The 12177-nt window shown below is 46.5% G+C and overlaps 1 protein-coding gene across 12 annotated transcripts in view; it reads left to right on the plus strand.

The window, feature by feature from the left end:
- Positions 1-871: 871 nt before the first annotated feature.
- Positions 872-12177, plus strand: part of BCAS3 (BCAS3 microtubule associated cell migration factor) — a 297790-nt gene continuing 286484 nt past the window's right edge. For 6 of the 12 annotated variants that reach the window (XM_040082185.2, XM_040082183.2, XM_040082194.2 and 3 more), the window contains exons 1-5: positions 874-946; positions 2346-2433; positions 5084-5138; positions 6532-6604; positions 7382-7488. In XM_040082185.2, coding sequence (XP_039938119.1) covers positions 2363-2433; positions 5084-5138; positions 6532-6604; positions 7382-7488 — 306 coding nt within the window. In that variant the 5' untranslated portion in view covers positions 874-946; positions 2346-2362. Of the gene's footprint in view, positions 947-2345; positions 2434-5083; positions 5139-6531; positions 6605-7381; positions 7489-12177 lie in introns of all 12 variants that reach the window. The other 6 variants (XM_040082182.2, XM_040082188.2, XM_040082190.2 and 3 more) reach the window with 2 other exon arrangements.

A 12177-nucleotide genomic window follows, 5' to 3' on the forward strand; every position in this document is an offset into this window, starting at 1 on the left:
TGTGTGTCACCCTGAGGGATCTGGGCAGTGCTGGAAACCTGTAAACATAAATCACACATGGGCTGGGCTCGAGGGCAACTTAAACGTCACTCCCAGGCAGAGATACCTTCCACTGTCCAAGCTGGCCTTGGACATTTCCAGGGATCCAGGGGCAGCCACAGCTTCTCTGGGCACCCTGTGCCAGAGCCTCCGCACCCTCACAGGAAACAATTTCTTGTATAATTAAAATCCACCACCCTCTGGCCGTGTGAAGCCATTCCCTGTGTCCAGTCACTCCAGGCCCTTGTCCAAAAATCTCTCCATAGCTCTTGGAGGCCTTTTGGGGGTTTTGAGGCCCCTCCCCAGCCGTGTCTCCAGCGCTGCTGCCGCAGCACCCGAGCTCTGAGGGGGCAGCATCTCCTGCCCCTCAAGAACCTGTGCTGTCCCTGAGCTCTCCAGCCTGGAGGCGCTCCAGTTGGGGAACGCCTCGGTTCCCCGGGCCTTCTCCTTTGCCGTAACTCTGTGCCTGCAGCTCTCCGCCCGCTCTCCACCGTCCCTCGGCCCCTCACGGCCCCTCACGGCCCCTCACGGCCCCTCACGGCCCCTCACGGCCCCGCCCACCCGACCACGCCCTTTGTGTGACGTCACCACGCGGGCCCCCGCCTCCCCCTCCCCGCCCCACGTGCGCGGGGCCGACCCCGGGCGCGCGCCGGCTCTCGCGAGATCCCCGATGTAAACAAAGCAGCGGGGCGCGCGGTGGAGGTGGGGGGGGCAGCGCCGCCCGCCTTTCGCCGCCCCGGCCGCGTCCCGCCGCTCCCCGCCCACCGCCGGGCAGCGCGGCCGCCGATTGGCTGCGAGCGGGGCGCGGCCCGCCCCCGGCGCGCTCCGATTGGCTGCGGACGCGGTGCGCTGGGTGTCATTGCCCGGGGGGTCCCAAACAGTGTCAGTGGCGCCGGGAGCCCGGCAGGTGAGGGCGGCCCGGGCCGGGGGCGCGATCGGGGCCGCGATCGGGGCAGCGCTGCGGCGGCTCGGAGCGGCCCCGCGGGGAGGCCAGGCCGGGCAGCGGCCGGGGCGGGGGGCGGCGGGCCCGCCCGTGAGGCCTGGGGGACCTCCGGCAGCCGCGGCCGGAGGGCGCGGGGTGTGAGGCGAGGGGCGGCCGGCGGGGTGGGCGCGCTCCGTGAGGCCGCGGCCCCTCTCGCCAGGGAGCGAGGCCGGGCAGGTCGCGGTGTTTGGGTGCGGAGTTGCTCAATAGCGGCGGCGGAGGGTGCCCAGGCCGGGCCGGCCGCTGTCGGGGCTCCGGAGGGGTCGGGCGGTCCCGGCCCCACGGTCCCGGCTCCGCAGGTGCCCCGAGCTGAGGCGCGGCCGTGCCGAGGCCCAGATCAGGAACTAAAATCTGTCCCGGTGCTCGCTTCCCCTCGGGGTGGGGTGGCACAAGGTGTTGGCACTCGGGGCACGGCAGGCGCAGGTGTCCGTGGGGTGATTTCATCCTTTCCGTGACATTCCGCCTTTCAAGGTTCCTCGGCCTGTGTGTCAGGCTGCTGTTGTGTTGCTGAAGGTTTTGTTATTAACTATTATTTTGCTACTAATTTCTCAGTGGTTATCCTGCCTCCCTTCATGAGCTGGCCCTTGGAAAGTCTGGCCTGACGTGAAATGATGCTGATAAGTGATACCACGTTGGGGATTTTGGCTTTTTTCTTTTACTTTATGAACAGGTTTGGGGTGGGGAGACACAACAGAGCAGCTGAGAGGGTTCCCCAAAAGCTGGCTGGGATCTGTGGTGCTCCTCAAGTGCTTTCTGCCTTTAGGAACCTTACACAGGATTTTTCCCTGGAGGAGTGTGAAGGAAAGCTCGAGGATGGCACAAAAAGCTGACATAAAGCAGTAGAATGTGTGAGCTGCAGCGTATCCCATATTTTCAAGAGTACAGTACGCTGCAATTGTGACTGCACGTTATTTTTATATAATTATTTTCTGAGACAGCAGCCCATTAGTAAACAGTGGGTTTGTGTAATGGTGATGACAACTGTGTACCTGTACCACTATCTTTAACCATGGGATCAGAGAATGGTTTGTGTTGGAGGGCTCCTTAAAGATCATCTAGAGCAGTTTGAGATAACTTTCCCACTTCATCATGCAGGTCCCTGGGGTTTGGGGTTTTTTTGTTTTCACAAACATTCCAGGAGCTGTAGAGATTGAAGAGCTTGCCCGCTTGATTTTATTTTTCTCATTAAAAAAAAAGTGCTGCGACGAGGCCTGCAGGTCCGTGTAAGTGAAGTTTCTCTCTTGCCTCCTTGAGGAACACACCAAGAACCTGTGTAATAAGTAATCCCCTGGCAATTTCAGTAAAAGCCCTGTGTTTGTTGCAGGTGTGTGCCCAGGAACGATGGCGACAGAGTCCCCGCGCCGCCCCAGTCGCTGCACTGGAGGAGTGGTGGTTCGCCCTCAAGCTGCCACGTAAGAACCTTCTAGAAGAGCAGCCCTTACTGAAAAGGCTTTGATTTTCTTGTAGAAGAACCCAGCCTGAGCTGGTTTGGGTTTTTTCCCCTCCCAAAGCCAGCTCGTGTTGACGCTGCAGTTGTGTTGCGTTGAGCGTTGTCCAATAAAGTCAGCACACGTGGCATTGCTGTCTCCCTAAATGGGATCCTTTGCAACTGCACACCAAAGCTGTGTATTTAAAAGCTGATTACTGCAAACTTTTGTTGTTGTTTGCACCATTTTGCTGTAGAAACGTTACAGTGTAGAGGAGTGATGCCAGCTTCTTCCCCAGGCCAGAGGGATGTGCCACACCTGATCCTTTCCTGCTGTTCTTTTAAACAACACCTTGTCCCAGGAATGGATATATTAAAACATACAAACCTTGTCATTAAAGTCCTCCAGGAAGGAGAATTGTGGATTTATTTATTTTTTTTAATTTTTATTTTACTTAAAAGAACAAAACCAAGAAAAAGAAGTGTCTTCTGGTCAGACACTTTTTGTGTCTGGGCATCCTGATTTTCACGCTTTCATGGCAAAAGAGCTTTTTTGGCTGTAAGACAGCCTAGAAGATTTATGGTCTTTGTCTGTTAAATGAGTTCTGTAGCAGTTTTTCTTTCTTCCTTGGGATGCTTATGTTGCTGCAGAATGGCACTGAATGGAAATGTCCACTTCAGGGTGTTGCTGTGCCCCTTGGAGATAACTCTGTATTTCCAAAACATGATTTTGCTTCATTTTTATCGAAGAGCACAAGAAACTGATTGTTGTAGCACAAAAAGTTGTGTTAGAGCTTTGTCTTGCAGCCATTTCTTTAATGTGGTGGAATTCCTCAACAAATGCATTTCCTCTCTGTAAAAACATTTTCTTCAAAATATTCTTTAAAAATATTGTAATAGAAAAACATTGTAAGAAGATGATTACCTGATGGGGTTTTTTTGTTTGTTTGTTTGTTTGTTTTTTACTTTAAAGTGTTTTGTTCTTGAGGTATCTGTGCCTCTAAAATGTCACTGTTTTTGATGAATCTGTGTGTGCTGAGCACTCAGCAGCATTCTGCTGCTCATGTTAAGTTTTTACGTCATTATTAAAGGAAGATTGGGATTTTTTTTTTTGTGGATTATGTTGTTTTCAACCACTTTAAAGACACTTCTCTGGAAGTTTTTCAACTTCAGGAGCGATTTAATGCACACACTCGGAATAAACACCTCCCAAACATCAGCTTTGGTTCAAGATGTGCTTAGGGAGAAGGGAAAAAAAGTGCATTGCATGGGCTGAACCATGAAGGCAGCGTGACTGTGGCTGCTTGGCATTCCCAGGGCAGCCTCAGACACTGTTTAATGCTCTACCTGTGGCCAGGCATTTTAATAAAGGTGTGCAGGGGCAGCTTGGGTGACCTACATAAATCAGAGAAGAATCAGCACACAAGAAACCACAGCTCGTTTGTAAGGCCTCAGCCTAAAGCTGAGTGGGACAGTCTGGGATGCAGAAATCCTGGGGTTGCTGGCTTGGTCATGGGCTGGAATAGGCTTTCTGGAATGTCAAACTTCATATTTTAGATTTATCACTGCTTTCAAAGAGGTGTTGCAGCCTTTGGGTTCGAGTATCTTCTGCGTGTAGTCCTAAATTCTCCAGACTGCTTCATTATTCACTGCTGAACACTCCTGCTTTCATTAAAACAATCTTGCACAGCTTCAGAAAAAAAGCACCTTTGGCCATCCAGAGTTCCTGATTTACAGATCTCCTTTGTTGCTAAGAGAAATCTTGAGTTAGCACAGGAAAAATTAAAACAGCGTAAAAGTTAATTTCGGCGCTGCCAAAGCTGTTGCCTAAAGAAAAGCTGAAGGCTTTTCTTGAATAATCTCAGACTTTCTGAAGGTGGCTGTTGTTGCCAGCGTGTCTCAAGTGTTCCCCGTGGCACAAAGCACCAACTTTTGCAGGGTTTCAGCAAAAAGCCCGCAGCCCACGCTGGGGTTACTCAGCAGTTCCACGGGGGACTCGCTGCTCGAAGCAGGGCTTTGAACCTGCCCCAGCAATTGTATCCTGCACTATAAACCATGCTGCTCAGGAACTTCCAAGGAGGAATAAGCTTCCCAGGGTGTAAAATCTTACCTGAAAATGCCTCTCCTTGCTGTTCTTAGGGAGGGTTTTGTTCCATCCCCTGAGCACTGCCAGGTACTCCAGCGCTGTCCGTCGTGCACGGGAGCTCTGGAAGTTTGTTTGTGCCACCAGGAGAGCTCCAGTCGTTGTGTAAATCCTCATTTTCACGTTGTAAGAGCCAAATCAAGTAGAAAAATCCTGAGGAATCATTTCCAAATCCCTGTACCACTTCAGGCCCCTCTGATGTGGAGAGCATGGCTTATTCCTTGAATTTAGATGTTATACTTCTCCCCCCAAGCAGTTACCCCATCAGCAGGTATCACTTGGCTTTGTTACAGACTTTTATTACTCAGTCCTTTCATTACTTACAGGCCACAGTTTCTATTACCAGAATTTGGCAGTAAAATTCAGTGCCTGCATTGCATGCTTGGTGTTCTCCTGCGTTCTGAGGGCTGCCCATGCTTCCCTTTGCTGATCTAATTTAATATACTCACGATTGTTTCTGATCTTTGGCTGAAATTCTCCTTCTGTTTTCCAGGGAACAGTCATACATGGAAAGTGTTGTTAACTTCCTCCAAGATGTTGTGCCACAGGTAGGGTGTGGATCTTTAAAATTCCCTTTTTTTTCAGTGCACAAAAAAACAGTGTCAGGAATCCTCACTCCGCTTTTAAATTTTATTATTTAATCTAATTAAGTAATTAGTTAATTAATTATGTAGACATGTATATTTTAATATACACATACACTTATAAAATTAATTAATTAAACGAATTAATTATTCTATATAACAAATATGGCACTGGAATGGTCCCTGGTTCCCCATGGGGCCTCCCAGTAGCAGAAGGGAACTAATTTTATTTTACTCTTTGGGAAAGCTGTGGTCCGTGGTGGAGGAGCACTGCAGCTGATTGTAGCTTCAGGAATTGATCCTGATTCTGATTCCAGGGATTATCCTGGTTACTCAGGGTCTTGTTTCCTCATGAATTTCCTCTTGGGGATTCCCAGTGCGTTTATTCTGTAATAATACAAAAACAGTGCCCTCAGCAATATCAATCTGTGAAATGCATTGTGGACTCAGGGTTAAAATTAAACATATTTCCAGTTTCAATTAAGAGATTGCTGCATTCCACAGCCTCCCATTCCCCCTCTCTGGTTAAAGGATACAGTCTGTGTTTTATTTGAAAAATCAGCTTGCCTTGGAAGCGTGGAATGTGATTTGTTTTGAAAAGTAAACCCCACACTTTTATTTTACATTTGTATTTTTAGTTCATGTTACTGCTTTTCTGGCATGTGGAAAGTGATTACACAAGATGTGTTCATATTTAATCCCAAATACTGCCCAGTGTTTTGTCATAACTCATTTGGAAGTGATGGTATTTCTGCTGGTGCTCACGCTCCTGCTACCACAGCTTCTCCTGAGGACTGTAAAAGCCCCAGTTTGGAAACACTCCACAATTTCCTTTTGTATCTCATCTTTTTATGGGAATCTGTAGAACACAGGGCTGAAACATGGATCTGTTCTCCTGGAATTGCAGTTTATTCTCTCTTAAATGGCTGCATTAAAGTTGTCACAAACAGAACCGAAAGGTGTCAGTAATATAAACTGCAGTAAAGGCCTCTTTCTTTCCTCAGTCTGGCTTGCAAAGCTTTTAAGTGAATTGAAGAGAATTTTAATGATAGAACACCTCATGTGAGAACCTCCAACACTTGCTGAAGTTAAAAGATTGTAGAAGCCGCTGTGTTTAATTTTATTAACTCACTCTTAAGTCATGTGACATTTCTTACCTGCCCCAGAAGATTTATTGTTGTAAATATTTTGTCATTTCTACATCAGTGAGTGATGCTCAGCGTGGTTGTGCTGTGTGAATACTGGTGACAATAAGCTCCATTAATCATGTTTGTGGTTTTTAATTAAATTCCTTCTTACAGGGGGAGAAACACCGCTGTTAAACTTCCTTGTTTCAACCCTTTTGCTTTTTGTCCAGGCCTACAGTGGAACCCCACCAGAAGAAAAAGAGAAAATTGTCTGGGTCAGATTTGAAAATGCAGATTTAAATGGTATGGCTTCATTTTCTCTCACCTGTTCTTGTGAGGTTTGGGTCAGCTGTAATAGAACAATCATAAACATTATCATTTTCTTGAATCAAACTCCTCTTAAATGACATTTTCAACCATGAGAGAATGAACAAAGCTCACTGAAAGCATGGAAGCATCAGAGACAGAGATTTATTTGGGGTGGTGAAAGAGAATGTTTCCAAGCCCAGTCAGAACAGGCAGCATAAAATAAATTTAAACACAACATGAGGGATTCTGAAGAATATTGTAAGGAGTTTTGTTATATGAACCTAGAAAGGGAATGCTTGAGATTTTTTTAAAAAATAAAAGGAAAACAAACCCGCAAGCAAACAAACCTTAACTGGCCAAAGATGGCCATAAAGCCAGGTAGAGATTAATTAGGTAATTTCTAGTTCTAATAACCCTGATTTGGGTTCTCTCTCACTCCATCCCTGACCTTCCTTTAAAGGAAAGGGAACAGGGCTAAGTAAACTGGTGGAAGAGCTCAGGTGTGAATGGGGACTCAATCACCATGTTCTCTTAGGCCATGTTGTTACCCTGAATTTTTTTCTCCATCATTTTACATTTTAAAGCTTTCCCTTTGTGAAACTTTAAACAGCGGTGTTTGCACGAAGGAATGCGTTTCAGTATTGTTCCAACATGAAGGTGCAAAGCACTTTGGTTGCTTTTAGTTCCAGCACTTGAGGAAACACCATCTAATGTTGCTGGGAGCTTGATCCTGACGTCTCATAATGGCTTTGCTGTTGAAATCTCCTTCAGACACATCCAGGAACATGGAATTCCACGAAATCCACAGCACTGGGAATGAGCCCCCGTTGCTGCTGATGATCGGCTACAGCGATGGGATGCAAGTCTGGAGCATACCTGTGAGTACAGAGCTCCCCTCCCTCCTTCCTGCTCCTTTTCTTCGGCAATGAGGTGTTAGAACTGCAATATTTTACCTTGAATTGCTCCCTTTGGAGTGGAAAGCGCCAACGCTTCCCGTCAGTGCCCTGTGGATTGTGTGTGATGTGCTTATCTTCAGATAATCCTGAGCGCAGCTCAAACACTTCCATTCATGTACCTGCAGATTTTGGAGGGCTTTTTACACTTCATTCCCTGGGAATGGGCTTTTTACACTCCATTCAAACTGGGAGCGGTGTTTGCCATTCAGGAATAGTTTGTAACCCCCCAAAAACCCCAGATTTTGTTTTTTAACAGAAAAGAACAAGGGTGGAAAAACACCAACAGGATTTGTTTGTCCCAGGAATTCAAGTATGAGAGTATTAATAGTATTTTACAATCACATGTTTGTCATGGACATGATTTGCAATTCTAATTTTATGGAAGGTTCTGTGTGCATGTGGGTTTGATTTCATGCTGCCATCCCCACGCCCTGGTTTTTGTTGCAGAGTGGTTTATGGGGCACGTGATCTTCATTTGAGGAATTTCCCCCAAATTTCTCAAAATGAGAGAATAAAGTTAGATACAGTAGGTCACAAAATTCTGAACTTCAAAAAGCAAAATTGCTCGCAACACCTTGTCCTTCATTATAAAGCAGAGAGGACGGAGTTCTTTTCCCTTTGTAAAATACACTTTATTAAGAAATGTGTACATTTTTGGTTAGCTATGTAAGACGTGTTTGTATACCAATAGCTTAGAGAATAACGTTAATTTCTACAGCAAAAGTTGGGTTAAATTGAGTTTTATGGGTGTGGTAGGGCGTTTCCCCTCTTCATTGCATCTTATTATCCTCTCGATTGCATCTTATTATGCTCTCGATTGCATCTCGTTAGCTGGAATGAGGAAATAAAAAAGCTGATGGGGTTTTGCCTTCGAAGAAATGTTTAATAGAAAAGGAGTGAGACCTAATACGCTTCGCTAAGTTTCAGTATTTTGTAACTTTATTCAGATTTAGGAATTTGAACTGAAACTTGGGGACGTTTCAGCCGCAATGGGGATCCTTCCCTGGCGGTGCGTTACACAAAGCGCCCACACGGTGGCGCCAGGACACCGAGCTACGCGCGGCCTCCTCACTCAGTTAATTAATTAATTACCATGCCCTGGGTGTCACATCGGCCTGAGCTCAAGAGTCTTCGCGAAACACCCTGTTTTATCCAGCTGAAAGGCTGGTTATCCCAATCAACCTGTGTTTTCTGCTAAAAAAGGGAGATGTGTTGCCATGGATGGAAATTTTTTTTCCCTTCTTTCTCTCTTTTTTGTGTTTTTTCTCCCTCTTCTTGTGTCCAAATAAGCCCCAAGTGAGGGCATGGAATACCTGATTTTGCCTTCTTTCTAGGAGGACCGTACAACCAGGCTGGGTTTTTTTTCTTTTTTTTTTTTCCCCAAAAATATTTCACTTCTTCGTAACTCCTAGTTTTTGATAGTATTTGCTATTTCAGGAAAAAATAAAAATGAAGTTGCAGGACAGCTTCTCTTTGTGTTGTTCGACTTTTGCAGAAGAGTGAGCAGGGGGGAAGTGCAGTGAAATGGGAGAAAATGCCAAATGTGGAAATATTTTACCATCCACCTTCAGAATGTCGGCTGTGGGGATATTGCATCATTTTTGTATATTCTGTGAAATTCTGAGAGCACAGCCAGGGAGGTGCAGCTTGGACCTGGGCACTTTGTGTGAGTCCAGTGCCAGCTTTGGAATGCTTCCTCTGTTAGCGGGGATTTTCACAGAATAATAATCTTTAACGTCAGTTTTAAATATCTTCACAGAGCAGGATTTGTATATCCAACAAATTCGGAGGGAACATAAACTGGAGGGAGTTTTACATAAACTGGAGTGAGTTTTACATAAATTGGAGAGGGTTTTTTCACATTGTTGCTTCTCCTTTTTGCATTTTCCCCCCTTGCAATAAAACCCGGCAGTTATGTGATTGACTTAATATTTAAGAGCTTATTTGGCAACACTTTTTTTGCGTCCTTTGCTATTACCCAAACCTTCCTTCTTGGCCCCGCTGACTTATTTAGCTCGTAATTAAGCAATGTTATTCCAGCTAAGGCAAAAAAAAAACCAAACCAAACCAAACCCCCCAAAACACCCCAACCCCGCATTCTCCGGCTTAACCCGCAAAAGCAACGGTCTGACATTTATGTGCAGATCTCCTCAGGAAGGTCACTATCTGTGCGCTGTGCTTTTTGGTGCCCACAACTGGCGCTCCGTTCCGCGCCCCGTAACGCGTTGCAGGCGGCCGGGGTCGCGTGTGAGTGATTATGAAGTGTTTATGACAGCTCCTAAGCCCGCACTCCTGCTAATGGCGTTACGTGCCCTCGCCCACACCTCGCTGCCGCGTCTCTCCGCCCGCCTGAGAGCGCTTTCGCCTTCACATCTCCTCCGAGGAGGATCTTTTAGGGCTCCGAGAGTGTGGTTTGCAGAAGGGGAGATACCATTAGGGCAGCTTCAAAGCGGTGTTTTGGGGGAGCCCGGCCCCGGGGGCGCGGCACGAGGTGTCCGTGCGAGGGGCTCGGCTTTGATCTCCGCTCTCGCACGGGGGTGGCAAGGGTAAAAGGGGGCTTCAAACACTCCTGCCTGAGTGGGGAGGAATCTGGGAATACACTGGGAGTTCCTGGTGGATAACGGGGCGGTGGAGTTCTGTGTTTTGTTTGGAATTTGGTTTTTCCCCCCTTGCTCCCAGTTTCGTGTTTCAGAGGCAACTGGAACTGGTTTCTGCCTGATGTGGTTTCCAAGGTCTGTTCTAGATGTTCCTGCTCAGGGAATGCACGTCGGCTGCTTTGTTTTTGTGTGTGTGTTTGTTTTTCATTGGAGGCTGGGAGTTTCAGAAGTAGAAAAATCGTCCTAATGTAACGGTTCTTGTTACAATTAAAAAAGAAACTTACCACATCCCAAGCTGCAGTCCTTCCTCTGTCCAGACCCGTTTCTAGAGGGAACCATTTGCATGTACCACTCAGAAAAATGGAGCAATGACCTGACCTAGTGACCCTGAAAGATGCCTGAGGAATTTGCAAAACATCTATGCAAATCTTTTGCTGAGGTTTTGGGTTTTTTACACTGAAGAGGCACCAGTGTGCAAAAAAATGTGGTTTTATAAAACTTCTGATTCCACTAGCACTCCCGTAATTTAAAGTACTAGGTGCAACTTCATCCTCAATCCAGTCAATTCCTTGAGCATCTAAATTCTCTTTTTTTTTAATTTTAATTTTTTTTTTCACCAGGTGAAAACCGTTTTCTCTGGTTGGAAACTATTACTTATCCTCAGTGTGAACAAAACTCCCTTTGTTCAGCTTTTTTTTTTTTAATGGGTGTTCCAAACAACACAGCTATGCCATCAAAAATCACCCAGTGCTGCAGATTGCTGGGCTGTCTTGTTTTAAGCAGTAGCTCAAGGTGTCTTAAGTGGAGGAGAAGATTCTTCCTCCTCCTTTAATGAAGACTTTTTCTGGGAGATTTGAATCCTTTGCTTCCAGCCTTCCCTGTAGGTCTGGGAGTTGTGGTTGATCCCAGGTTTGGGGAAGGCTGAGATGTTCTACCAGACCAGCTTGGAGCCGTCATTTTGGATTCCCTCTTCACTCCAACGAGTACCTGAAGCTGCTTTTACAGCTTAATATCCAATTCTTGAAACGTGCTTGGAAATATTCTTGGCTTTTGGAACGGGAAAGAAAAACTTTTAAGAGCTCTGAGAGCTGCCACGGGGACTTGCTACTTAGCTGGATCCGATCCAGAATGGCAGCCACAGCCTCGTTTCTCACAGGTGCTTTTTGAAGAATTTCGAGCTCTGTTTTCAATTCATGAGCTCTATTTATATTTTGTCTGTGCGTGTGAGACTGTGGAGCTCCAGGGACTGGTAATGGGATGTGGAGCCTTTGGCTGGGAGGTGCCAGCCCACAGCTGACCCGTTGTCCCCTCTGTGCAATCCCTGGTCCCTGTTTTTGGTGGGATGTGTCCCACCCCCAGGGAGGGAGCAGCGAGGTGAGTGGCAGGAGGATCAGGTCACACACAGTCTCTGTCCCCTGAAGGAGATGGATTGGATCTGTGTCACCTCAGCTGTAAAGTTTTATCCATAGATAAATGAAGGGCTTTAGCATTAACCACAGTTAATTCAGGGTTTTATAAGGCTGCAAACACCAGAAGCTTCTGGTGGTGGTGGTGGTGTTTGAAAGAGGTGAGTTGGAATTTAAAGAAAATCTTGAACTCGAAGCCTTAATGCATTTTTCAGTGCCAAGCAAACCAAGGAACGACCAAGCTCTTACTAATTGATGGCAGATACAACATGCAGTGTCTTCCGTGAGTCCCTGTCTCAGCAGAACAGTTAAGGACACGCAGCTTAAATCCCCTGAAAAAGCTGTTATTTTATGAAACTATGCTAGATTAATTATCAGTGTTTTAATGTGATCACTGTTGTAGTGTCACATCCAGATTTTTTGGAAACTTTATTTTGTGCCTGTTAGAGAATTTCAATTTTCTTTACGAGGCAGATGCTGGTGGTTGGGTGGCATTTTGTCTTTTCGTTACAAAACCTCCAGTGGGGGTGTATCCTAAAGTTTGCTCCTTTTTAACTCTCAGGAGTCAGCAAGTGCTCAGCACTTGAGCTGTAGAGGCTGAACCCAAA

This window comes from Hirundo rustica, chromosome 19 (assembly GCF_015227805.2).
Source record: "Hirundo rustica isolate bHirRus1 chromosome 19, bHirRus1.pri.v3, whole genome shotgun sequence".
Classification (NCBI taxonomy): domain Eukaryota; kingdom Metazoa; phylum Chordata; class Aves; order Passeriformes; family Hirundinidae; genus Hirundo; species Hirundo rustica.